Source organism: Pezoporus flaviventris, unplaced genomic scaffold (assembly GCF_033815535.1).
Source record: "Pezoporus flaviventris isolate CSIRO_AGI_PZ_B2104156 unplaced genomic scaffold, CSIRO_AGI_Pfla_v1 ptg000015l, whole genome shotgun sequence".
NCBI lineage: Eukaryota > Metazoa > Chordata > Aves > Psittaciformes > Psittacidae > Pezoporus > Pezoporus flaviventris.
The window spans coordinates 40,223,207-40,250,509 of NW_026892563.1; the positions used below are offsets into that span (position 1 = coordinate 40,223,207).

A 27,303-nucleotide genomic window follows, 5' to 3' on the forward strand; every position below is an offset into this window, starting at 1 on the left:
CAGGAGGCATTAACTCCAGGGTTATGTTGGAATCTCCTCTGTGTGCCTCCTAGAGCAGGGCTTACAGTAGAGCAGGTTACAGAAACAGGGAAAAATACTGCTGCTTTTTCTTTTTTGGGGGGGGGGGGGAGAGATGAGAATTCAAAGTGAAAACATCAAATCAATTGATCTTTTCCCCTGCGCCTTCTGGAAAGGCAGAGCTACTTTCATTTGTATTCCATGGGTAAATGCTGCTGCTCCTTCCTCAGCAACAGCTTCCTGGAAAAATATGAGTATTTCAGCATCTATAAAGTCCCCCCTTCGCTACCTCCAATCACAGGAATGCAAAATCTTCCCCTACTTTGGGCTTCAAAATGCTGTTTAATATTGCCACAGTAGCTCACAAATATCACTACCTCCACCAGGATGGGACTGGGATCCTTTCTATTCCCCAATGTAACATGGCACAGAAGCATAATGAAAACCCCCATTTGTTACACCTTCAGAGGGCTGTGTATGAGAACCCTTTAAGGAGGTTATCATAAACAGGGAGAGAGGTATAATTTATGAAGGAAGCTTATAAAACAGTTGCAAAAAATGGATTTTCTTTGTTCTTAAACAGCTTGTTATTCCCTCCCCCCCCTGCCATGTGTGAGAACTACAACCGCATCTGAAGAGGAAAAGGAGCTGTGAGGGAGCCCTGTACCCCTCTCCCCCTGTTTATTATCTTCAAATCGACCCTGGGGTTGTTTCTGTGGAGTAGGGCTGGCGTTTGGTTAAACACAGACTGGGCTGAGCAAACAGCTTAAAAACTCCCTTGGACTTTCACTTCCAGCACTGTCAGCCTGCCACTGGCCCGTCTCACTTCACCAGCTGGAAGCTTTGTTTGGCAGCCAACTTGACCAGATAGCTGCTTGGGTTTGTGTCTGCTCCAAGAAGAGGAGGACCAGGAGAAGGATGACAGGCTTGCAGGTAAGGGGTCAGGCACGCACAGCCCACTGGTGCTGGCTGTGAACACCCCTTCCTTCTCTGCTGACACCGGTGCTTTGGTGTCTGTGTCATTTTAACGTGCCCCTCGTCTGTGTTTCAGAGTGTATGTTTTTAAAGTTCACTTGGGATAAAGGATTTTGCTGCATTTTGTCTACCAACAGGCTTGCTTTTCCTTTTCTTTGGAAATCATCCTTGGTTAGGCTGTACAGGCACAGGACCTCTTTGTTGTGGGGTTTGTCCTGCACACACCCTCTGCACACACCCCTTCTCCCCCCCTCGGCTGCCAGGAGGTGTTTCCCCCATCAGCCTATGAAATGTGGCTGGCAGCATCTACCCAGGTGTTGCAACCCTGACCCCTCTTCCTGGCAGCCAGGGCAGGAGCAGTTCCATTCCAGGGCAGCTCCATCACAGGGCACACTGGCATAGCGGGGCTCCGGCCGTGCCCTCTGCTCTGAGTCCCAGCACAGAAGCTGATGGGAGCTTTCCTTGCTGTCCTTTGGCAGAGCATGGGGGAGTTTAGGGAAAAGGCCAGGATGTGGTAGGTTTATGGCTTGTGTGAAGGAACATGAGACCCACATTCCCAAGCCTCATCAGCACCTCGCAGTTGTTTTGGGGCTGTCGGGGTACATGGGTAATGTTGCAGCAGGCAGGGGTGGCAAGGGCTCACGGTAGTTCTCAGCAGCTTGTGCAGGGCCATCGTGTTTCTACCCAGGCTTTGGGGTTGTTGTTGTTACTAATCCTCTTTCTAGCTCTGGATATGCCTGAGATGGGTATATCTGTGTGTGCTCCTTCACCACCTTCTCTGATGGTTGTTATTTTACAGTGCTCCTGCAGGTCTTACTCATCTCTGAAGAATCCTGTCTCCTCATACAGTAAAATTTTGCCATGTTTCTTTCTTGTCTGTCCCTGACACCCTCCAGCTCTCACCACCCTTTCAGCACTGGAGCATCCTTGCTTCTGTACCACTCCAGATGAGTGGCCAACTGGTTTCTGTCATGGCCGTGACAGCATCTTTCCTATCCATCTTCAACTCACTCCTAGCAGGCCCTACCGCCTTGCTGGCTGATGTGACTGTGGCTCAGGTTGAGTGTGAGTCTTCTTCCCAGAGCTAGCCGTGGGAACAGGTTGCTCTGCCAGCACCTCCTCTCCTCTCCATTACATACATCTGTACCCTGTCACCACCTCTCCCCACCCCATCTTCTCTTGGCATCTTTTCTTCAAAGCCATTGTTTCACCCTTCTTCTCTCCTCCTCCTGGCTTCTGTCCCTCTCGTGCCTCCTCCACTGTATGTGCTGACTCACCCTGGAGCTGGGCAGGTCCTTTCAGGAAGGATCTGCCTCTGGACTATACCCAGCACATTTGAAGCAGAGGGTTGGTGTGATGGTGGAGGGATGGCATCTCCTGCAGGGGATACTGGTCCTGTGGCACTGGGGCAGCACCAGTGCAGAGCTCTGTTTTGGGTGCTTTGATTTTACCTGACAAGGAGGCTGTGGAGCTCTGCACAGAGGGTGAAGGACCTGCTGTGCTCATTGCCCACATGCTCATGGCCCTATTTCTATGGGTTAGTGTTAGATGCTTCGGTGTTGACTGGACTGAGCTGATACAAGGTGCCATGTGTTTTGTCTAGAGATGAATGCTGTTTTCCTGTGTTCTGTAGCAGGAGCTGATAGAGAAATGTATTATGCAGTGTTTGAAGAAGGGCCTTAATTATTTTGCAGTTTGTGTGCTCAGACTTCAAATGTGTTTTCCCCATACCTGCTGTCTAATCCTGTAAACAAAAGGTTATGGTTTATAGGTCAGAGCGTGACACCCATTGCTTTGAGTCGTGGTTATTCCAATCAATGAGCTTTGCTGAATTTTTTACGCTGTGCTGGGCTTTTATCTCTCCCATTTTATTGGAAAACTACAAAACAAGAAACAAAGTGGAGGCAGATGAATTCCTAACATCCTCTTTGCATAAAAAGCTACAGGATCTCCAACAAAATAACAACAGTAATTGACAGCAGAACTGAAAATGAAAGATCAGAGAGAACTTTGAGTTTTACAGAGAAGCCACCTGCCCAGCTATCAGATTAGTGCCCCAAACCTACTCAATCTGATGATCATAGAACCATAGAATGGTTTGGGTTTGGGTTGGAAAGGACCTTAAGACTATCCAGTTCCAACCCCCTGCCATGGGCAGGGACACCTTCCACTAGACCACATCATCCAAGGCTCTGTCCAACCTGGCCAGGGATGGAGCATTTACCACTTTTTTGCGCAACCTGTGCCAGGGCTTCACTGCCTTCACAGTAATAGACTTCCTCCTTGTATCTAACCTGAACTTCCCTTGTTTTGGTTTGAGCCCATCACCCCTTGTCCTATCACTACAGTCCGTCTAGATACTTAGAACATGCCTAGGAATTACGGAGACCCAGCAGACTCCTAGAGGGGGGTGACTTTGGACTAAAAAGAGTGATGTAGAGCTGTTGGAGCAAGTCCAAAGGAGGCCACAGAGATGCTTCAAGGGCTGGAGCAGCTCTGCTCTGGAGCCAGGCTGAGAGAGCTGGGTTTGTTCAGCCTGGAGAAGGGAAGGCTTCTTAAGGGGAGACCTTAGTGACTCAGTCACCTCCAGTTACTAAAGAGGCTGCAGGAAACATGGAGAGGGGCTTTGGACAAGGGCCTGAAGGGACAGGTCAAGGGAGAATGGCTTTAACCTGCCAGAGGGGAGATTGAGATGAGCTCTTAGGCAGAAGCTCTTTCCTGTGAGAGTGCTGAGGTGTTAACACAGGGTGCCCATAGAAGCTGTGGGTGCCCAATCCCTGGCAGTGTTCAAGGCCAGGGTGGACAGGGCTTGGAGCAACCTGGTCTAGTGGAAGGTGTCCCTGCCCGTGGCAGGGGTTGGAACTGGAGGAGCTTTGAGGTCCCTTTTACCCCAAACCATTCTGTGATTCTATGAAAAACACAGTGCTGTTTCACAGAGAAGGGTTTCTTTCCATCCTTCCAGATTTGTTTAGCCCGGGAAGGATGCTCTGGTGTGGATGCTGAGCGACCAGAGAGGGGTCAGTTCCCCTGGCTTGGGTAACCCTGTGCAATGCAAACTGAGAGGTGGGAGAGGTTAGAGAGTCAGCCGGGAGATGGGCTGTGGTGCTCCTGGCCCTTTGCTGCTCCCGACCGACCTGCACCAGCACGGCACCTCCGTGGTGTTCTAGAGCCCTGCAGCACGTACACCTCCGATGCACTCTGGGCTGGTGTGGCGCAGCTATTTTTGGCAGCCCAAAGTACTGTTTGACACTGACCCCTAAAGGCATGGAAAGGAGACGAACCTCTCTGAGGTCTGCCACAGGCAACGGCAGAAGAAAACGAGTGAATGAGAAAAGCTACACGGAAGATGCAGGCAAAGTCTTGGAGCCACACTCGGGGTGATATCCACCACTGTCAGGACAGTGTCTGCCCCCTGCAGCTGCATTCCTGCCAATACCATATTCCAGCCCTCCTTGCAGTTACTTGAGGATTATTCTTTTCTTGGCAAGGAAGATTTGATGTGACCCAGCAATAATGCAGCTGCTTCTGCTCCTGCTCTCAGGGCAGGGGTGATGCCACCTTCTCCCAAACACTGTGTCTTCCCCCTGCCCCAGCCTCCTGCGTCCCTGGGCCGTGACCAGTGGCTCTGCAGCCCACAGGGGTGCACAGCCAGGGAAGGCAGCATCTCTCCATCCAGCCCAGTGGGAAGCTGCCTGCATCCCTGCACTTGGAGCCAGCCAGCCCATGCGGGGTTGGGTGAGGTGCTGTGCAACACCAGCGTGGGCAGAGAGCATCTCCTGGCACAGACGCTTGCTGCCGAGTTGGTTTTCCATCCTTCCCAGGCCCAGGAGCAGGAGTGAAGGGGACTGGGGAATGTGGATAGGGAGGTCAGCTCTGCAGGGCACCCACTCTCGAGCCTGAGGATGGATTTCTCACAGCAAAATCCCTGTGCTAGAGGCTGCACACTGGTTACTGGGTACACAACCCACTGAAGAACCACACACCCTCCCCTCCCAGCTCTCCACCAGCTTTAAGTCCAGCATTTTCCAGGTGATGCTCAGCAAAGGAGCCTGTGTGTTGCATTAACCCTCTCCTTGCTGCTCTAATGGCAGAGCCTGCAGGGCCTTGCTGGCTGTCCCTCAATAAAATCACCATGCCCCCCTTCCTCCTCCTCCTCTTTCCTCTTTTCAGCAAGGCAAATGCTCCCACCACCTTTACTTTGTTGGATGCAGTGCGGAGGTCTCAGTTAATCCTGGAACTGCTGCAGTCCCATCAGATATTGCTGCATTTCCGTTTAAAAGAGGGGAGGGAAAAAAAAAAGCTAAAGAAATGCTCCGGTACAATACATTTGCCAAGGCTGCTTAGGTGACCTGCTGCTTTGCATATCAATATGCTTGTTGCAGAGCCCACTGGAGAGCAGAGTCCTGCCAATGTACAGTTGTTTGTAAGAAGGAGAGAAATATGCTCCCTGAACCAATGGAAACGGAGATGTTTTTAGGTCCAGGCTGAGCAGGGCTTCCAGCCAGCCCACCTGCCCCTGGGAATGGGCTGGAAATGCCTGAGGAAAGCACAGGGGTTTCTCAGGAGGTTTCAGGTTTGCTCTGCACAGGGTGGTTTCTAGGGGGGCTGCAAATTGCACGAGGCTGAGAGACCCTGGAGGAAGTAATCCAGGCGCGATCATAATGTAATGAACCCAGTATAGGGGCTTTGTCACCCCATCTCCCCTCCCGGGCTGTCACTCTGCATCTGCAGCTGATTCAGGGTTTCTCAGTGCTGGAGCTGCTGAGGTGCAGCAGCATCGCAGTGCCGCAGCCACTCCATCACACAGAGCGTGTGTGTCAGCGAGGGCTGGGATGCCAGGGCTCTGCTATCCCAGTGGTGCTGTGTGAAGGCAGACCCACAACCCGGCTGCTCTTGCAGCTGATAGTGAGGAGCAGTTATTTACATGGAGCTGAACTACTGATTGCTGCCAAAACGTCTCTGCATGCACACACAGTTCAACAGAGTTGCTTCATGCCTTTCTATAGTGTCTGAGGGGACTGTGTTTACATTTCTGTCAGGGCAAAGCTAAGGTCTCTGCTGTATCTGCTTCCCTGTGTATCTCAGGTGTATTATGGGGCTTTTCTCAGTGCTGCAGAGCTGGGAGCTGCATCCTCCAGGGTCCTGTGACTTTTAGCCACGCTCAGACCCTGGCAGCTGTAGCAGGGCAGGCATGGGAGGGCATGCAGGTCTGTTCCATCCATGGGTCTCTCAGAATACATCACCTAGAAAACCAGATTAGCACCTGGTAATAGATTAATTCTTGCTTAGTACCATGGTGAACAGTTCATACCCAACTGGGCAATACTTGTTTAGGGCAAATCAGTGACACAGTTCAAGTCTCAGCTGAGTTTCCCTTCCTTCCTCATCCCAACTGTGTCCTGACTTCTCTATTAATGGTCATGGGGATGTACTGCAAAAACCCAATAACCAAACAGGTCCCAGTTTCAATCCCTGAGCATCTGAGGACTCAGTGCATGAATTTGCAAGTCAGTCTGCAGATTTGGGAACATCCATGATTCAAGCAAAGTCAGATTTAGCTTGCATGCTGCTAGCACGCCTCCATAGTGTTGGTTTTGGTGTTGCAGTTCTTCCTATACCTCACCCTGTTGTTCTTGAGTCTCACTGTAATGTGATATTTGGCTTATTTCTCAAGTGCCTTCATGCCGCAGAGTGTGGTCAAAATAGACATGCAGATTTAGCAGGAGATCAAATCCTGACTGTGCTTCTCACTCCACCACGTGGTAAGCTCATGAAGCAAACCCAAGAGCTATGAAATCGGTCTGGAGCAGTACACAAGTAGATCACTTGAGAAAGCCTTAATGCACACAAAGAGCCTGGGAAATGCCTGGGGAGGCAATGGATGGTTGTTTGGAGAGGGGTCGCTCGTGTTCTCAAAGTGCTGATGGGCTGTGTGCTTTATTTTACAGTACATGTCAGGATTTGGAAATGAGCATGTTTCTGAGGATCCACGCTGTCCAGGAGCCCTACCGGAGGGACAGGTACTGAGGGGTTTTAAAGTGCTTTATGGGAATGACATGGAACTGAGTGAAAATCTGTTCCCTGGGCATCTTTGCATCTTAACATGTTTCCTTTCTCTCTGCTACCCCGAAGTCTCCAGGAATCTTCTTCATTATTGAATAATAAGATGATGGCAAAGATCAGAATTAAAGATTCCCGTTCATCTGTTCTATTTCTAAGTTCCTCATGAGCTTCCAAGTCTCAACCTTGGGGGTTAAGACTTGCCTCAATTGCCTCAACAGCAGGTTTCTTTCCAAAAGGAGCCTGCAACACAAGTGGCTTGGCCACACCAAGAAGGAAGCCATTGGCTCTGGAACAGACCAGAGCAAAAGGTTGAAGGCTGGCAGAAAGACATGCTCCTGCAGGAGAGGCAGCTGTAGGAACTGGGTTCAATGGAACTGGCTTATGAGCCTTTGGCAGGAGAGCAGCTTCTTTGTAGGGAGAGGACATCAATGCCTATAGCAGTAAACATTCATTCTTAAAAGAAACTTCTGAACATGGTGAAAATAACTTACATGGGGTTGTTCTGTTTTAAAGAGAGGAATCACAATCACTGTGATGCCACCCAATCTGCAGAGGCAAGAATGAAACCCTGAAGAGTGAAAGCTCTCCCATCTGTCTCCTTTGTGCTGGTCTCCTTTACACCAGCACACGTTGTGAGGCTGACTGCGCCCTCCCTTGGATCTCCTGCAGTCCCCTGGACTTGAATGGCAGCATTTTATGCTCAGTCAGTGACATCCCTTGATTCTCTCTTTACCCTCTGTGCAGAGAGACCAGTGGAATTAAGGTCAAACAGGGAGCTGCACCCTTCATGAATTTTCAGGATCCCTCCAGTTCTGATGTTTTACACGCTGTGCGCCAGTGGGGGTAGTGGCACACAACACAAGGACACATTAAATATGTATGTATGTCCTCTAGGCCTGCATTGCAGCCTGCAGCGTGCCCACAAGAAAGGCGAACCACTGTGCCAGATCAGACGGATGGCTCAGCAGTGCAGTGGCTTGATTCTGAGACTGGCTGTAGCAGATGGGGGGAGAAAAAAGTGAGAAAGAAGCACCTCAAATGTGGGAGATCAATAGCAGTGGCTGCTGCTCGGAACAGGCCGTGGGCTGTGTTGGATGCGATGGCCCAGAGCAGCAGGAGGAGGTGCTCTAGCCTCTGTGCCAGAAGAGTGAACAGAACAACCTGAAAAGGAGTTACAACAAAAAGCATCTCCAGTCCTAGGGGTGGATCCTTTCTCCTCTGCAGTGTTTGTAAGACTGGCATCTGCAGTACGGCTGCCTAAGATCAAATAAACAAGGGCTATTGATCCCCCTGCTTCACTGTATACCCATGCCAGAGAGATGGACTTTGAGGGCTGCAAGCTACATGGGTTATGAGAGCCTTACCTGTTCCTTCTGCCCACCGGTCTGGGCAGTGTGGATGGCTGGCATTCCCTAAGGACAGCTGATCCCCACAGCCGCAGCAGGATGACAGGATGCTAAACTAGACCTTGCAAGGGGGTACTCGGAATAGCAAATGGTGTATGACTGTCCCACCAGGGTACTTCCTGCAGTTCTTGGATGCCTTTGCTTCTTGCTGATCTCAAACAAATAGATGCTGGCCTACTTAGATCAAAATACTTGGTTTCTGTTCTCTGTAAAGGAGGAATCTGCCCTTCAGTTACAAACACACAAGGGCTGCTAAACTTGTGCTGGTCGTACCCACGGCTCTGCAAAGGGGAAAGTGCCCACTTTGTACTCCAGTGCAGAAGGCCTGTGGCAAAGCAAAGGCTCCCAGGAAGGTCACTCCTGCTCTTGGGCAACAAATGACACTGCGCGGAGGAAGCAGCACACCTCCGAAATGCCTTCTGTGAGCACCCATTTCTCTGGGAAGAGGGAAGGAGGAGACGGAGGTGTTTAGTGCACAGGAGAGGAGAAACAAAGGTGCAGCTGCTGTATGTCTTTATCAGCCCTTTGGAAAGCCAGCCAGACATTGATGCTGTGGGTCAATCCCTCTGCACACTTGGGTCTCAAAAACATTTGTGCATAACAACAGTCTGCTTTGCAGTCTGTAAGTGTTGGGAATAATCCCCTTTTCCCTGGTGTTTTGATTGCCAGCCCTACTGAGCACCACCCCTTGCAGCTTGCTCCAGCAGCAGGTGTGTTGCCTCAACGCCTGTGCCAACTCCTTAGGGCACCTGTGTGTCCTCTTGCTTGTGGGAATTGGATGTGGGGTCTGTCTGGCACCCTTGGGGCACCCAGCCTCATAGGAGCAGGAAGACACAACTACCAGGGCCGATGCATAGATTCAGCACGGCTCATCCCATGGGATCAGGGTGCTGGGCGCCTGCCAGGGTGCTCTTCCAGGGGTTCCAGAACTAAATCACTTGCTGCTCCTTCTCACTTCTTGTTTTCCCTTCTGCTTCCATTCAGAATAACCCGCAAGTCTGCCCGTATGGCCTGTACGCGGAGCAGCTCTCAGGCTCTGCCTTCACCTGCCCCCGGCCCACCAACAAGAGAAGGTACCGTGACCCCTGGCTGTGGGTGGGTGACATGGGGTGCTGGGGTGAGAGTCGGGGAGCCATGGGGTGGCTGCAGCACTGCCACCAGCGAGCCAGGCGGGTGAAGAGCCTCCTCTGTGCATGAGGAGAGAGGCAAGGGCAGAAACCCACTGGGGAGGGAGAGGAGCAGCTATGGGAGGGTAATGGGTTACGACAGTGCTGAGCAAGGGGGGATCGGGATGGGAAAGAAACTGGTTTTATGAGCGAGGTGAAGAAGGGGAAGGGATGCTCACAGGGACCAGATGGTCCTGAGCGGGGTGTGAGTGCTGTGCAAAAAACCTCAGGGTCTCAGCCCTGCTGCTGCTGGGAATATATCACCTCTGTGGCTGGCACTGGTACACACCTAATGGAGAGTATCAAAACCAAGCCTTTGAGCAGGACTTGTTCCTCCTCCTAAAGGATGCTCCTATGCACTAGGGCTGATGAGGCGCTAGCTCAGACTGTACCTTGTTTTGGGTCTGACCAGGGCCTCAGGCCAGTGCCAGGCACCCAGCATACTGCTTACCACCCCATGCTCCCAGCGATTCTAGGGCCAGCTTGTTCCAGCTGGCAGCAAATGTCCCAGAACTCTATTCTGGTCATCATGCTCTGTGTCCTGATCATCACGTTCTGTATCCTGGTCATCATGCTCTGGCCATGACCAGATTGCAGAGGAGGGGTTTCTCATTTTGCTTCTCCTGCAGCAGCTTTTCCCTCTCATCCGTTGTTGGTTCGAATGAAAGGCAAATGCATCATCTGAGCTGCCAGCAGAGCTCTGCTCTCCAGGCTGGTGCCAGCTTGTGGTGTGTGTGGGAAAGGGATGAATCATTGTTTGCTGCACGAAGATGTCCTTGATGGAAATTTTCCAGCTCTCAAGGGAGAGCTCCCTCCTCCCTTCTCCCACCTACCCAAACTGCAGCCACCTCTGGTAACACATCAAAGGCACTGGCAGCCCTGCCTAGCTCAGGTCTGCCTGATTACCTTACCTCTGCTGTCCTGCCTAACTAAAAGCTCAGCTTCAGGCTTGGCTGCACCTGTGCATGGTATGCAGGGGCTGCAGCCATGGATACAGGAGGCAGCAAGGGAGGAGAGTGATGGTCCAGGTGGTGCTGGAGGCATGGGGGACCTCCTACAGCAGTAGGAAGCATCATCCCACATAAAGCCCACATCAGATCCCCACTGATCTTCACTGCATGGGCTTGCTGGTGGTCCTAAGGGCATGGCCAGCCAGGCATAGGATGCTAATTTCAGTAACTCATCCAAATTCAAACACTGGCTGTGAACTTCTGTCTCCTGAAAGCTCCTCTGCACTTCCAGTTAGACAGTATGCTCATCCCTGTCTTGCCTGAACTGCTTTGTAGCTGTGTTTAAATAGGCTTTTATTACACCTCAGAGATTGCTGCATTTCAGCCACAGATAAAGCTGTATCTTTTATATATATATACACACATATGTATGTGTTTCTGAATGTAAACATATGTAATTATATGTAAACACACATATAGTCATTTACGTACATATAACAGCATATACTTGTATTTAGAGCCTATAATAAAAAGCCATCCCTCTGGAAGTCTCTGGCTGTGAGCTGGTATTTGATATTTAATACACCTTTTGGTTCAGTTGCTACCAATGTAAATGTTATCCATGCCTTTAGGAGCTCAATCAGCCAGCAGCCACCCACAGGGTCTAACCTCTTCCTCAGGATAATCCAGATCTTTTCCTTCTTTGTAGCTGGCTGTATCGGATCCTGCCTTCAGTCTGCCACAAACCCTTCGAGCCTCTCGAGGAGGGACACTTGACACACAACTGGGATGAAGTTGAGCCTGACCCCAACCAGGTAACAGTGCTGAAAAGACCCCTGGTCCTGCCAGGGACAGTCAAATATTAAGCTAACGAGGGGTACAAAGGCACTGGGCTGCAAGAGGTCTAAGGAGAAATGTAGAGAGCTGGAGGTCCAGCCAACACAGGACCTGGGTCCCAAATGCCACCTGCCCCTCACCTATGGGTCATGCAAGGAAGAACAGTCCTCAATGCGATGCTTGTTGCTTCCCAGCCTGATGGATGGTTGTGCTGCCCCCCAGCAGTGTCACAAGGTTTGACCTGCGCTACCTAGCATCTCCCCTGGGGGCTCCTGTTGGCTGCCTCTCAGGCTGCTCTTTCCTTTTCAGTGTCCCCCATCAGAGGCTGATGGTGCTTCAGCCCGGCAGGCAGAGCAGCAGCATGTCTTTGCCATCCATCTCCTCCTTCCCTGCTCTTTTGGAGGGGCTGCTGGCTGCCAGCCCATTTCTCTCTGCAGCCCTCATGGGAAATCAGGATTCATTCTGGAGAGTCTCACAGAGACATGGCATTTGTCTTCCTCTGTTACAGCCTTGCCATCATCTTTAATCATGATTTCTTCCCTGCCAGCCCCAGAACGTTCGGCTTTGCTGATCTGACTCTCCTCCTGCCGCTCTCTCAACATCTCTGAGCCTCCTCTCGTGGTCACTGGTTTTTATCCCTCTCAGTTTTGCCCTTTGATACATAATCATTAGCTATTTTCCAGCCTCCCAGCAGCTTTGCCATTTGTCTACTTTCCCAGCTCTGCTGGAATACGTTTTCCAGCCATTAACCGAGGAGGGGAGACAGGCTCGTATTTACGTGCCTTTGGTGGTGCTCCATCCCATATGAGGCGCCAATGATTTCTGTTACCACTTCGTCCATCCCTGATGCCCTCATCTTTCACAGCCCTCATCTACAATTACAGTTATGTATGATTACAGTAACTCCAAGATACCTAGCTCTCTTGTAAGCTCAAACCACTTACATTTAGTACATCTTTTACCTAGGGGAACAGCAACAAAGCTTCTGCCCCCTCTCTCACTGCTTTCAATGGCAATCATCAGACTCAGAGGGGTTATTTCCTAGCAGTAAGTGGGAGTCAACTTCCTGCTTTCCTTCTCATCCTCTCTGAAGCAGAGCCAGAGACTGGGTTCAGTCTGTCGGACAAGATGGACTCTTTCCTGTGGTGCTTTGTGTTTCACCCAGCTCAGTTGAGGAGCTTTCCCGATCGTCATCCATCTAAAAGGATGGCCATATGGAGGTACCTTATGCAAAGCCCATTGAAGTCAATGGGAAAAAAATATCCTCTAACGCTGCCTGAAGACAATAGCAGAGTTATGAAAGGCACAGGGGACAAAAGAGGAAAGGGGGTGAAGGTGCTGAAAAAATAGAGGTTGGCAACCGTGCAAGAAATGGTGGAAGAGACGCAAGCTCTCCTGACTGGAACAGAGGTGACCGAGGGAAGCTGTGATTGAGAGGCAGGGAGGACATGAATAGCCATACCAAACGCCAAGTTTAAAAAACCAAATGCATCAGCTGTGGCTGTTCTTGTCAGAGGATGCAGTGATTGGACAAACCTCAGGGACACAAGGAGCCTGTCATGTAACAGGTGCTCTCACCAGTCTCTTGCATCACACAGCGGGGAAAGAACACCAAGAGCTTCCCCATTTTAAGCACCTGGCACTGGCTGGGGCTGCCTTTCTCAGACTTCTGGCTCAGGGCACTTGTTCTTCTCTTCTTGCACTGGTGAAACCCAAATGCGGCAGAAACATGCAGGATGATGGGCATGCAGGGCCAGGTAGTGGCTATGCAGTTTACAAGCATTTTGAAGGATAGGGGCCAGACACCATTTTCAGTTGCAACCAATGGGCTGGATGACAGATTTCCTGCATTCCTTATCCCACAGGAATGACAACTGTGGAGGTGTCCACAGGGACCAAAGTGAAAATGAAACTGTAATGCAGGAGCCGCATATACTTATAACTTTATCTGTAGGCTTACTGACATCTTCCGTATTCGTCAGTGAGAAAAGTTTCTTCTCTTTGGATAATCTTTATACCTGACACCTATTTCCCTTCTTTTGCCCATTCTCCCTTCCTTTCTCTCCCCCCTCAGCCTTCAGGGTCTTCTCTCTTTGTCCCTCCACATCCTTTCTGTCAGTATTTCTCAATGGTTTCTGTCAACTGGGTCCCAATTCCCAACCCTGAAGGCTTCTCCAAACACTCTTTAGAGGAACAGTTCACATCAAGATACCACCGCTGCCCTTCAGAGCTGCCACAAAGTGAATGGGAGCTGGGGAAGGTTCCACTGCTGCGAATGGAGCAAGCTCTAGAGCACCTTCTGGCCATGCTTTGCATTGGCTCAGGTTCATGTCTGGAAGATTGCTGTGGAAACCAAGGAGAAACATGCTTTAAAGAAGTCCAAAAGCAAAGCCCATGTTCAGCACTATCTCACTGACTCCTCTGGGAGCGTTTGGTGTCTCCATCCAGAATATGCAGCTTCTCCAGTTGCCTCTCTCCCTCTGCTCAGCACCCAGCAGTGTGACCCTGAGCAGGACCCATCATGGAGCTACCCAGGTCTCCCAGGGAGGAAAACTTGCCATGCCTGGCAGTAAATGGGATGAGGGGAGGAAGAGACAGGGGATGGATCCAACCCAGATGACCCAAGGCTGTGGTGGCGGGATGCCCTTGGGAAGCAGATGGCTTTGGAAAGCAGAGCGGAAAGGGACAAGTAGTAGGGCCAGGCCTGTGGTGCAGCTGATGCATTAGAGATGAGCCCCTGCTTCGCTCAGCTTTGCTGGCAGATGCATTCACTGGACGCAGTTCCCTGCTTCCTCTTGAGGCTGGCCCTTCAGGAGAGTCTGGATTTTGATTTGGGTTTGGAAACCCTCATGATGCTTGGGGAAATTCAGTATCTTTAGAATCCCTTTCAAATTTAGCTCAGACTTCACATAGTTCACATGTTTTGGGAACAGCAGGCACAGACACAGGGTTGCCCGAGCTTGGTTTTCTCACGGCAACAGCCCAAAAACATGCTAAGAACCATTAGGTCGGGTAAATTAAAGCACGAAAATGTTCTTGATGCCCAGAGTCACAGGTACTTCCATCTGGGATCAAGAATCTTGATTCAGGGGTATATCTGGAACTGGCCACATCAACATCCTTCTAATTTGGGGTGTTTGGGTTGGTGTGCATTGAACTCACACCCCCAGAGAGGGTCTTTAGGCTGCAGCATCTTGTTCCCAAGAGTTGCAAAGACCCTTAATATGATCCTGAGCTTAACATGATAAATTCTTTTGACTCCTCCGGCACCTTCTGCCTGAGGATCTTGACAGGCTTTGCAAGAAATAATTGGTGCTGCTCACAGCTCCCACTCAGCAGGTAGAGATATTTCTGCTTCAGATGTGGGGAAAATGAGGTGGAGCAAACAGGAATGTTCCGCTCGGGTCATGGAGGGAGTGAATCACTCAGCACAGAGTGGAGCACAGGACCGTAACAATTTGGCTGTGGAAAGCTGGCTCATCTGAATTTCTTTGCTCTCAGTGGTGTTGTTGGTAATAGAGGAAGAGACAGGTTTAAAATAGGGTTTTCTTTTTAACCTTGGCACTACACACGCCTGCCAATTATTTTACAAGATTATGATTAAAAAGGAAGAAAAACTTCATAAGCCAAAAGAAACCTGTGAACCAAATGAAGCAAGGCAAAGAGGAAAGACAAAGCTACCTCAGCTCACAGAGGGCAGGGAAGCAGGGGGAGGATGAGGTTCTGCTTCCTTGTAAATTGCCACCATTTGCATTATAACCACTGGCATCTCTTTCTTGCTTTTTGTTTGCTTCCATCTAGGTCCGATGGAAACCCTTCGAGATCCCAAAAGCCCTTCAGAATAAGCTGGACTTTGTGAACGTAAGTTCAGGGGGATAGGGCATGGGGGATCCTCCAGCCCTGCTCCTTCGGTGGGGCTGTGGGGCACGTGGGATGCTCAGCACTGGGCTAACAGCACTGGTTTTGATACCACTGGGCTTGCAGAGCATCCATGGCAGGGGAGAGGATCCCAGATTCCAACCAGCTGGCAATGGACTTGATTTTCTTCATTGCCTTTCCAGGAACTCTCAATTAAAAAAGCCCCAGCCTCAGCTCTCCTAGTCTGTGAACTGGGACACACCAGCCTCCATGGATTTTTAAGAAACATTTAATATAGAATCACAGAATCATGAATGATTTGGGTTGGAAAGGACCTTAAGATCACCCAGTTCCTACCCCCTCCCATGGGCAGGGACACCTTCCATTAGACCAGGTTGCTTCAAGCCCCATGCAGCCTTGCCTTGACCACTGCACAGCTTCTCTGGGCACCCTCTGCCAGCACTTCACCACCCTCACAGTAAAGAACTTACTCCCTATATATAACCTGAACTTCCCCTGTTTCCGTTTGAACCAATCATCCCTTGTCCTATCACTACAGTCCCTGATGATGAGTCCCTCTCCATCATCCTTGTAGCCCCCTTCAGACACTGGAAGCTGCTCTGAGGTCTCCATTCAGCTTCTCTTCTCCAGGCTGAACAGCCCCAGTTTGTCTCTGTATGTGAGGTGCAAAACCAACATGTTTGGCAGAGGCCATACAAGGAAAGGCTGGTAGTGGTACGGGAAGCAGGGAGAGGGGGAGAGTCACAGCAGGGGATGAGGGGAGGAAAGGGGGCTGCCCCTGCCCTGCTGCCTGTGCTCACTCCTGATGGTTGGGTTTGCCCGTAGGGACTGCACACCCTGTGTGGTGCCGGTGAGCCCAGAGGACGCAATGGCATCTCCATCCATATCTTCGTCTGCAACACGTCTATGCTCAACAGGTCAGTGCCTGCTATGCTGGAGGGTGCTGTGCTGGAGTCCAGCTGCTCCCGGCATCACTGTCTCTATGTCCCTGTGCTCCTGTGTGCACAGGGAAGGTGCTCATGGTAGCCACAGCAGGTTCTGCTCCATGGCCAAGCACTGGGGGAGTGGGTGAGGAGCCACCAAGAGAAGGAGGGAGATGGGCATGGGAATGCAGCGAGGGGGGATGTGTTGCATCCAGGTGCTTTCATCCCAGAGCTGCTCCTCAGAGGTCAACATGACTCAGAGGCCTCTAGTGGGCATTGCTACCCCTGCAGTGGCTCCTGCAGGAAGTCAGCCAGGCACATTAAACGTCCCTCCTCTGCACTGGCCAGTATATTGCATTCACTGACTTGCAGATAGCATTCCTGGTGCCAAAGGGAGACCTCTGCCATGTCAATATTCCAGCTGTGGTCATGGTGTGAGCAAGTGCCTGGGGCTTACGTCACCTTGACCTTCCTGTTCTTCCTTTTTAGGTGCCTTTATAATTCGGATGGTGACTTCCTGATTGGTAACTACTTTGGCTTTTCCTTTCCCCCCACAAGGGTTTACCTGGGTTGCCACTTGCCTGGCATTTTGTTCTTCCAGAGCCCTGGGCCCTACAGCCGATGTTTGGAGGAGAGGGTTGGCTTTACCCTCATGCCATCCACATTGGGTGGTCTGGCACTAGCTGGGCTGCTGGGGAGGTTGCACTACTCCTGCTCAGCTCACAGAGCACATCTCTATGCCAGACCGCAACTTTGGCTCTGAGCAGTGACCCAGCTTCATTGGTATGGTGCTCAGGGGTCATTTCCCAGTGCTTCCCAGGCTGGTATGAGGCACACCACAGGTGGAGGCTTTCTGGAAAACATCGACCTCAGGATTTCTGAACAGCTGATAGCTAGATGCCTTCATTGCTTCAGTCCAACAGTATCTGGCACGGCAGCTTAGCTCCCATGCTCTGCTAGCCTCAGGCAACCAGACTGCCACAGTGAGTGCTGAGGTTGGCACATGAGGTGTGTACCTGCTGAAAAACATTCTGAGCAGTATCACAGAAGTCTGATATTTGCTTGTATCTTTCTTGACCAAGGGACAGAAATGCCTTCAGGTCACCAACAGAAACATTTCTCCCATCAAATAGCTATTAAATTGTTCTCACTCACCTCCCTCACTACCGTGAAGTAAAGGTGCCAGGGCAGGTTTTGTAAATCTGCTAGTTTTCCAGCTCAAAATGTGAGCTCTCCTACACCAGACAAGTCACAGAAAAGAATGCAGATATTAGAGAAGCATTGCTTCTACCCTTAGGAAGCAGGGAGAATTAGTTATTCCCAAGCATCTCACACTGCTACAGTCATGACAAGGATGGGTACATGCACCGTTTTGAATAAGGATCATGAGACAGACAGGTATGGCCCCAAATGCATCAAATACCATTTATTTGGACTGTGGCACAAACACTACATCAAGTGACCACGAAGTAATGGATGGTCCAACCTCACACAAGTATGCTGTTACTTAGGGACCATGGGGCTGGTTTCAAAGCTCTCCCTCCAGTGTGGTCACCTCTGTTGCAAGGCTCTGCAAGGGAGAGGGAGCCCAGTCCTGCTGTGAAGCAGGGCCAGAAAGAGCCCATTGCTCTTCTGTTCAGCCTAGGTGCTCTGGAGGAGCAGAGAAGATGGCAATCACCATGTTGCTTTAGCTCTTCTGCCTGCATTTTGTTTCCACAGTGCCCCAGCAAGGGAAACTGCTCATCACAACCGAGTTTGGGAAGATGCTAGTGGAGCCCAATGAAATCTGTGTTATCCAGGTAAGGGCTGACTGCACCCTGTCTATAGCTCAGAGCCCGATGCTGGAGCAAGCCAGCTCCTGCATTCAGCCATTCATGGTTTGTCAGCAAAGTCCTGGGAGGATCCTAGTTATCTTCCTTTATTTTCCAGCAAGGAATGCGTTTCAGTGTGGAGGTTTTTGGAGAGACCAGAGGCTACATCCTGGAGGTGTATGGAGCACACTTTGAGCTGCCTGACCTGGGACCCATTGGTAACAATCTCCAGTCACAGCTGCAGTGGATTTCATAGGGACAGACATGAACTGCAGGCCCAAATCTGCCCTTTTATATCCTATGAAATGCATCCTCCCATGCACATGCTCCTTCACAAAGATGCTTTCCACCCATCAGAGCAAGCATCCCCTTCCAAAAAATGTGACAGCCCAGTTGTCTCAAGATTCCCCTGTCACTGAAGGGAACGCTTCTCTCCCACCCCTTTTTCCACTTTCTCTCTTCCCTTCTAGTCTGCAAGTCCCCATCTGCTAGCTCTGAACCTGTTCCTACCAAAAGAAACTCAAAGGCCATCATCACTGATGCCTCTCACTTGTAGATGTGGCATAAACTGGGGTGATAGCAAAGAATTTACTTGGTAAAAGGAAAGACAGATTTCAAAGGCAACAGATATTCTTAAAGCCCAGTTTTAGATGTAATCACATGGGTTTTTTTTCCCCCATCCCTGTTAATGGAGGCACCTTTGAGCTCAAGAGCCTAGAGCACGTTAGTGTCAGAAGCTGTTCCCCTTGGAGAACTAGAAATCAATAACATGAACTGCACAGCACTTGGATCAGCAACACGTTCACATCTCCATGTTGTGCTGCCAGGGGCAGATCTGTGTTCACTGAGCACAGGTCTAGCTCTCATAAATCACAGCTCCTCTGTGCCAGCTGCCTCCTGCTCTGTGCAATGTCCCATATCGCAGAGGCACAGCCTCTTGCTGCAGTGAAGATACCACGAGGGTGCTTGGCATCGAAGCCCCACCATCCCTGCTGTGATTTCTGGAGCTGCTCAGCTCAGCTTATTTACTTTCCTTATCAATTATCTCAGGGAAGGGAAGTGAAACTCCCCTTGTAAGAGGTAAAATACAAAACGGGTACCAATAGTTCTCCACTTTCAGAGCAGTGTTTTGGGATTGGTTGGTTTTCATTTTCGGTTGGGTTGTTTCTTTTCCCCAGCAGACTAGGCTTGTTTTACAGTTCTCAGTGAGAACTAAAAGACTGGCCATGCTTGAAGTAAACCACCTAGGTATTATCAGTCAGTAACAAACTTGGCATGGCCCATCTGCATTCAGTGCGCCTTTGCAAACATCTCATGGCCATAGTGAAACTGAAGCCGGTCATTCTTGCAGTGGGGAGCTGATCTGATTTGCAGCTGTTTGTTGGGATTTCTCCCATCTCTCCCGTATGACATGCTGGGCACATCTCTTTCCACAAGGAGCCTACAATGATTTTTTAGCAGCTTTTCTTTCAGCTAGATAAGATTACCTGTCTTTACCCACTTCCTACACTCTCTGCCTGCTTCACTTGATTATTGATAGCGCTGCCCCAGCCTGTTTGTAACAAGCTTTCCCATTAGCTAGTTTTCCAGACACTATTGGACTTTGGGGATTTGGGGCTTTAGTATTTTTTTGATTTTCAGAAGGCAGGAATCTATTCTAAAGTTTACTTTCTGGAGAAAAGAAAATGAATAGAACTTGCCTGTAAACCTTTTCAGGAGGTGGTAATTATAAGAGCTTCTCTTCTCACCACCTACCCACCTTTCCCTCAGAGACCAAGATCCTTTGTATTTCAGTCTTACTTTATTCTAACTTCACTTTTCACTTGGAAACTGACAGCTGGAGAAAAGCACTGGCTGTTAAACCTTAGCAGCAAGTAGTAATGTCTGCATTTTTATCCAAGAAATTCAAAACCACTTTGTAACAATAATACTAATGAGGTGAAGAAGAACACTTCAGCACCCATATGGTGCTTTGCACTTTGAAAACGCTCTCCTCACACTAACCAACCCCTCAGTGTGCCCAGAGTCTGTAGGTATATCACTAGCCCTTATATTATTACCCTTTCTGCAAGCATTTGGAAGTGTATTTGCCCCTCATGACATGACACATAAATTCTGCGTGGCTAAAGGTCCAACCAGAAGGATGTCCAGGAACAGAGAGCAATTCACCTTCCATTTTTTGTAACAGAAACATAGAATGGTTTGGGTTGGAAAGGACCTTAAAGTTCATCCAGCTCCAACTCCCCCTGCCATGGGCAGGGACACCTTCCATTAGACCAGGTTGCTCCAAGCCCCTGTGTCCAACCTGGCCTTGAACACTGCCAGGGATGGGGCAGCCACAGCTTCTCTGGGCACCCTGTGCTAGCTCCTCAGCACTCTCACAGGGAAGAATTGCTTAATTTTTGCTTAACTCCTAGTTGTTACATGCCTTTAATTGAAGATGACATACTAATCTTGTTCAGAAGGCAAATGTCTTCATCACATAAGGGAAGCATGGACTTAAATACTGGGATGTATTACAGTTACATCCTTATCGGAGCAGAAGAAGTACATGACTATTTCAGGTTTCCTTGTGGGCCAAGCAGCAGCAGGGTCATTCATGATGCAGAAGGGCACCCACAAAACCAGGGACTTGCACCAGCCTCTCACTTTACTAGCAGTTTGCCCAAAGAGCTTTGGTATCTCTCTTTTGCAGGAGCCAATGGCTTGGCCAACCCGCGTGACTTCTTGGTGCCCGTCGCATGGTACGAGGACCGCCAAGTGCCAGGGGGCTACACGGTGATCAGCAAGTACCAGGGCAAGCTGTTTGCAGCCCAGCAGGTGAGGATGTGCCGGGGGAACAGGTAATGCTGAAGTGCAGCGACTGCCAGTGTGTGGCCTGGGGTATGCAGCTTGGTACCCTGCATGTAGTCTCAGGAGGTCCTGCCAGGTTAAGTGGAGCAGGATTTCACCTGATGGACCTTGGTTTGCTGGGACAAACATCTTCCCAGCTGAGGCGCCTCAGTCTGGAAAAAAAAAGTGCTTGTGAAGACTTGGTTGCCCAAAGACTCAGTGATGGTTTTTGCCTCACTCTTTCCATACTGTTTACAGTGATAGGGTAGGAGAGAGAAGCTGGGGCTGCTCTGACAAGCCAGGATTTCCTTACGAGAGAGCCAGTGCTGCAGCTGGCCTTGTTCAAGCACTGCCTGTGCACTCAAAAGACGTTAGAGAGCAAGCCCCAGCAGGAGAGCTGAGGTTCACCAAGTGGAAATTGTAAGGAAAACCACATCCTTGCAGTGCTGGGCTGTCCCTAAAGGGCTTCATGCTCCAGACTGATCGTGTACATCTCCCCAGCACTAATTAGGCAAAGAGCAGTGCCCTGCGTATGTGCAGCAAGTTGGAAGGCTGTATATGGTAACCCTTTGTCTTTTTGCTTTGGTAGGATTTCTCTCCCTTCAATGTTGTAGCCTGGCACGGGAACTACACACCATACAAATACCATCTGGAAAAATTCATGGTCATTAACTCTGTTGCTTTTGACCATGCGGTAAGTTCTGGAGCTGGGCAAGGCAAAGCGATGCTTTGTGGATACCATACCAGGCAAACCCCTCCTGAGCACAAAGGGCCTGTTAAAGTGCTCTAAGAAACCCAGGGAAATCTCTTCCACTGCTTTCCCTGGGCCCAAACCAAGCTCTTGCAGAGAAAGACATCCTCCTTTGTGGTACAAAGACATAACTGGAGGTTGGTCAGCTTCTGAAGCAGCTTTATGCAGCTTAGCGTAGAATTCCTGTGCCCAGGAGGAGGGCTGAATACTGAAGCCAACACACACTGTGCAATCAGCCAAAGGACTTTTGCTTCATGTTCTTGCCTTAATTTATTTCTGGCAATTGCACAGACTTCTTGCCCTGGTTTCTCTGCGCCCAGCACTGAAATTCATTGGAGGAGCTGGCAGCTTTCACTGCAACCATTTCTAGGTCTTGCAGAAAATAACTAAAGCCAAAACTAATGTGAGCAGCTCTTCTAAAAAGGAAACCATCCCAGTGGGAGAGGTGCCTGCAGCGATGCCATCTCTTGGCACTGCTTCTGTAAGTGGGTGTGCAAGGAGACTGGAGCACTTCTAGTGAGAAAACCAATGGAAAGTATTGTATAAACTCCAGGAGAACCTGGCAGTAGAAGGATGGTTTGGGGATCAAAGCCCAGAACATCACTTTACTGGACTAGAGACTTCAGAAACCTTTGAAGCAAGGCCCAATTTCTCATCAAATTTCTTCTCCTTGATTGTAAATGAACAGGGCTTGTGGCTAAATGTCTCCAGTAGGATGTTCCTGTCCTCTGGAAACAGTAAGGAAGAGGTGCAATTTCATGGTAGGAGGAGTACTAAAGACTGCTCCTGGAGTTACAGTACCCATCTTGCAGGGCTGTCCCTCCCCTACATCTGTGTCGCTGGCTCCAAGGGTGTTTGGCCAGGGTGGGGAAGGCTCTCCAAAGCTGCTCAAAGGAAGAACCATCCAGTCCCATCCCCCATGTTCAGAATGGGATCAAAATGCTGGGTGCTATCACAAATCTCACCCACACCACCAGCTGTAGGTTGCAAGAAGTGTTTAGGCAAGGGAGAAGCTGTATCAGGCAGGCTCTATTGGCTGGATGACCTGAGCAGACAGCTGGGGGCCCTGCTCTGTTTCATGCCTTTTGCCTTGCTTTTTTCAGGATCCTTCTATTTTCACTGTCCTGACAGCCAAGTCGACCCGTCTTGGAGTGGCACTCGCTGACTTTGTCATATTCCCCCCGCGATGGGGGGTAGCTAACAACACCTTCCGGCCGCCTTACTACCACCGTACGTCTGCTCTTTGTTGGTTGTGCTTGACTACAGGACTGCAGAGACAGAAACAAGCCTTCACTGATTTGAGAGCATGTGTAGGGAACAAGCAGTCTGATTTGTTGCCCTTGGCACCATTAGAGTCAGCTTCTAGGAGGCAGCCACTCCTCCCTGAAAAATGAACAAACCCAAAGATGTTCCTATTTAGAGCATCTCAGGAAAACTCAGAGGTGATAGACTGGTTGTGTCTGCATAGATAGATGCATGTGTACTCAAGGGGCTCCCATGGAGACTGGGTGCGTATTGAACTTGGCATTACACAAATTCATCAGCAACTGTCCTGTCATCCAGCCATGAATTACTTAATCTCATTAGAGTACAGAGATAAAGGGGAATATGCTATCACAAGTGGTGAGAAGCACAGAGAGATTTAGAGCTGCCCAAGCCCACATATAGGTCAGATCATTACAGTGAAGGAGTGAACTGGCTTTCCTGAGCCCTTCTTCACCACCTGCACAGTTATAAAGGTACCTCTGGCATTTAAGAAGCCAGAGGTCAGGAACTGGGCTCCTTCTCAAGCAGAAAGATGGTTGATGTTTTGGGGATTTGGTTGCCATCACCAATGCTGTTTCTTTTTGGTGGCAGTTTTTGGTTCCATTTTGGCTGAGCATGGCCACATGTTGCATTGAATGGATAGTAGAAATCCAGTTCTACACAAAGGACTGCCCTTCAGGGTGGGGATGAGGCACCCTGCTCTATGAGACTGAGGGGGAAAGCTCACCCATCCTGCATCCCTTCTGTCTGCCCCATCTCAGAAGCTATCAAGGTCATACTATGGTCACTTTGAAGTGCGGAGGGGCTTTCTGCACAGTTTAATAGCCAGCTTCTCCTGCTACTTAGATATATTTCCAAGCCTCTTGAGGGCTGGCAGAATTAGTGTCACTTGCAAGCATAGCAGGCAGCTGTGCAGCCATCGGAGTAAATCTCACAGGCAAAGTCCTGCCTCATCATTCTGCTTTCATTTGCAGTAATGAGTGTGACATGGAAACATGTCTCTTGACATGCTGGGATAGTGCCAAGTCACTTTTGTTAGACCCTCGGAGGTGAGACATGCTGCGTGTTAATCAGGATTAAGGTGCTGCTTATCAACAGAGCTTTGCTAACCTTCCATGGATGCACTGTGAGCCATAACAACCATGAAGTTGTTCAGCCTTGCTTTGTCTTTGGTAAAAGACAGATGAATTAACTCTCATTCTCTTCTCCATGTTGTGATCTAAGAGTACCCATGCAGAAAGCTACCGCAGCTGCTCACTTGACCACAGTACCTCAACCATAGGCTTGAGCACTAAGTTACTGATGAGCAGGTTGGTTGTCTACTCTATCCCAGCCATGCAGCAGCAAAGCTTGAGTGGGTAAGGCAGCCATCAGTCTGCCAACAGTCAACAGTCAGACAACAGTCAATTATCAAGACACTGCACATGTTTGTTCCCTCTAAAATTAGTGCTGTGATGAAAATCTTGTACCATTAAGAGAGGGAGAACAAGACAGAGCAGCTCATTTTCTGTCTTGCATTACCTTTGCCCCAAGTATAAATATGGCAATGATGGGCCAAAAATATTCCCCCCAGACACTGCAACAATTTCATGTGCAAAGGTGGTGCAGCTCATAAATACTGACTTCTCTTGGTCACCTTTCTACCTGCTTGGAAGCTGTGAAGTACTCCTAGGGTCCTAGGATCACACATTGAAAAATGTTTGATGCAGTTTTTATGCTGTGGGCATACGTTGCACCTGTGTCTGCGAGAGTACTTGTGCAATTCTTTCAAGGCTGGACTTAATATCTAATGGCCACTAAGGGATTCTAATGTCACAACATCCTGCTTGTAGAAGACAATGTGATTTCACCAATAGGGAATGGAGCACACCTAAGTTGTTGGGGGTCATGCAGGAATGAACAAGAAACTGGACTCAGCTCATCTCTGAAGTCCCAGCCTTGTTTCCTACCCACCTGCCCATGCTTTCTAAGTGATGTTATGAGTCCTGTCACAGAAGCATTGGCAGTTCAGGTCTTGGGGCCTGTACGGCAGCCTGAATGCCAAGCACTAATGAAAAGCTTGTAACAAGCCAGTCTTAATGAGACACTGACAACTTGGGATGAAAATTAATGAATGTTTGCATACATATGCAGGCCAATTCTGCTTTGAGCTAAATTAGTTTTGTTGTTAAACATTTCAGACCTGGATTGTGCTTACAAAGCAAACTAGTGGTTAAAAAGGGCTATAGATGATAACATAGCTACAGAAGCATGTCCTGGTTTTGCAAAAACTGACCACTAAGCAGAATGTTGCCATATTGTTTAGTCACATCAGGTCTGCTAAAGGTGAAAGGCAGTTGGGATGGCAGTTGTTACAGTATTTCACATGCAGGGAACATAACTCAGTGAGTACTGAATTACTTGATATAGCCATCGTCACCTAAGTTAGTGGTTTCAGAGGGTCTACTTATTCTTCCTCAGGGAAGGACAGCATTTGGCTCCTTGTCTCTGGTCATACAGTATCTCTTGAGAAACAGGTAACACAAAACAAAAGCATAAGGTACTGAAGGGGCTGGCTGGACTAGAGGGGGTGAAAGGGTATAAAACAAAATGATTCCATGCTTATATCCTGGGACAGCAGACCAGGCTCTCTTGCCAGACTGTTGGCCCTGCAGTTTGTGCCTGTAACACAGGGATGATTGTACAGACCTTCGTTTGCAGTACTTTAAGATATCTAATCCAAGTCTCTAAATACCAGGTTACACTGTGCAGTCCATGTGCAGGTGTAGTACTTACATAGCTTGAGGTGGTAGGGAAAGTACAGGAGTGCCATCAAGGAACCTTCATCAGGCAGCTGTATTTCTGAATCCAGATAATTAAAAGTGGAGTAAAACCTGTACAGCTTTACAAGCATTGCCTGTAGGATCCCAGATGGCCTCTCATGCGGTACCCTGCTTAGGAACCTCCACTCCACCCAGCCCAGTTTAGCTTGTGGGTTTCGAAGTGCTAATAGCCCAGCTGTGATGTGTTGCAACCTCTTCTCTCTGCCTCCTGCAGGGAACTGCATGAGTGAATTCATGGGGCTCATCAAAGGCCACTATGAAGCAAAGGAGGAAGGTTTCCAGCCTGGAGGGGCCAGCTTGCACAGCATGATGACTCCTCACGGGCCGGACGCTGAGTGTTTTGAGAAGGCGAGCAAAGCCAAGCTGGAGCCTGAGAGGGTTGCAGAAGGGACCATGGTAAGGAGCCAGTGGAGCTAGTAAGATTTTGAGTACAGCATGGCAAGTACTTGGACAAAACTGCTGCAGCATTCTGCTCCCAGGAGCTGCCCTGGAGATATGGGATGGCAGCAGCTTTGCTCATCTGCCCACGTACATTGTTGCCTGAGCAGGAAGCTGGGACTTCTCATGCTGCTTCAGTTTTGTCTTAGGCTATGGACAAAGAAGTGAAACCCCTGACTGTCCTCCTTTCTCCACCCCCTAAAAACCTAATGATGATGATGAGCAGACCTTGAACTAGGGCTTTTGGAACAACCTGGCTTTCCTGGGCATGAAGGGAGTTTCAAAGTCACTCCTGGGATCTGCTTAATACCAGCATTGCAATGCCGGCTCCAAACAGCTTTCTCTCCCCAGGCTGAATCAAGCTGTTTGTGGTAGAGCAAAGCCACCCTGTCTGGATGTAAACTCCCGCTCCCTTGGCCTAACCTGCCTTCCCTCTTCCCAACAGGCCTTCATGTTCGAATCATCCCTCAGCCTTGCCATCACCAAATGGGGCCTCCAGACCTCCAAACGCCTAGATAAAAACTACTACAAGTGCTGGGAAGCTCTGAAAAGCCATTTTAACTCTAAGCGCAAGTAAAGAGAAGTACCTGTTGCTTGCAGTAAGTGAGCGAAGGCAGGGAAATCCAGCATACCTACGTGGGGTGGCACGGTTGACTCCAGCACAGAATAGCATTTCCAGCAGCCACTGAGCCACGAAAATGATGATCCCTATTTAACTTGGGAAATGCAATAAAAAATGCACCATTATTCTTAACTTTCAAGTATCCCATTAAAGCTTTCCTGGTGACACGCTGAAGCTGAAGTATTTACACAGCTCTCACCACACACAGTTGGTGTGAATGCTGTACCTTGTGTGGACACGAGGAGACGGTCAGCTCCCTCCACAGGGCCTCCTGAAAATGTGATGTGTGTTCCACAGGGAGCAGCTAGGGATCTACAAAGCATTTTATGCCGTCTGTAGGGTAGAACTTTACAGAGCTGAAGGCTCTACCATACCTAAGCCTCCTATTACAGCAGGCCACTTCAACCTGCTGATCTGTGGAGAGCTGCCAAGGGAAGACTTTGATTGTCAGAAAAGTAGACTGCAAATTAGAAAAGGTGGGAGAATCCAAAACACTTCACTGCTGAGGGAAAGTTTCCTTTCCAATCCCACGCTCCAGCCATCC

The 27,303-nt window shown here is 49.5% G+C and overlaps 1 protein-coding gene across 1 annotated transcript; it reads left to right on the forward strand.

Annotated features, from left to right (window-relative positions):
• The first annotated feature begins 814 nt into the window (after nucleotides 1–814).
• Nucleotides 815–26,891, forward strand: HGD (homogentisate 1,2-dioxygenase). Its single transcript, XM_061454262.1, has 14 exons — nucleotides 815–951; nucleotides 6,942–7,013; nucleotides 9,447–9,535; nucleotides 11,288–11,393; nucleotides 15,217–15,276; nucleotides 16,120–16,211; nucleotides 16,707–16,741; nucleotides 17,937–18,016; nucleotides 18,147–18,246; nucleotides 20,724–20,848; nucleotides 21,450–21,554; nucleotides 22,715–22,841; nucleotides 25,914–26,095; nucleotides 26,583–26,891. The coding sequence occupies exons 1-14, from the start codon at nucleotides 937–939 to the stop codon at nucleotides 26,712–26,714; spliced, it is 1,320 nt and encodes a 439-aa protein (XP_061310246.1). The 5' UTR covers nucleotides 815–936; the 3' UTR covers nucleotides 26,715–26,891.
• Nucleotides 26,892–27,303: the final 412 nt, after the last annotated feature.

What these genes read in the sequence shown, in the direction of transcription:
- HGD (XM_061454262.1), top strand. An exon ending in GAGCCCTACCGGAGGGACAG is followed by an intron (nt 7,014 to 9,446) that starts GTACTGAGGGGT and finishes GCTTCCATTCAG; the next exon opens with AATAACCCGCAAGTCTGCCC. An exon ending in CTGTTGCTTTTGACCATGCG is followed by an intron (nt 21,555 to 22,714) that starts GTAAGTTCTGGA and finishes TGCTTTTTTCAG; the next exon opens with GATCCTTCTATTTTCACTGT.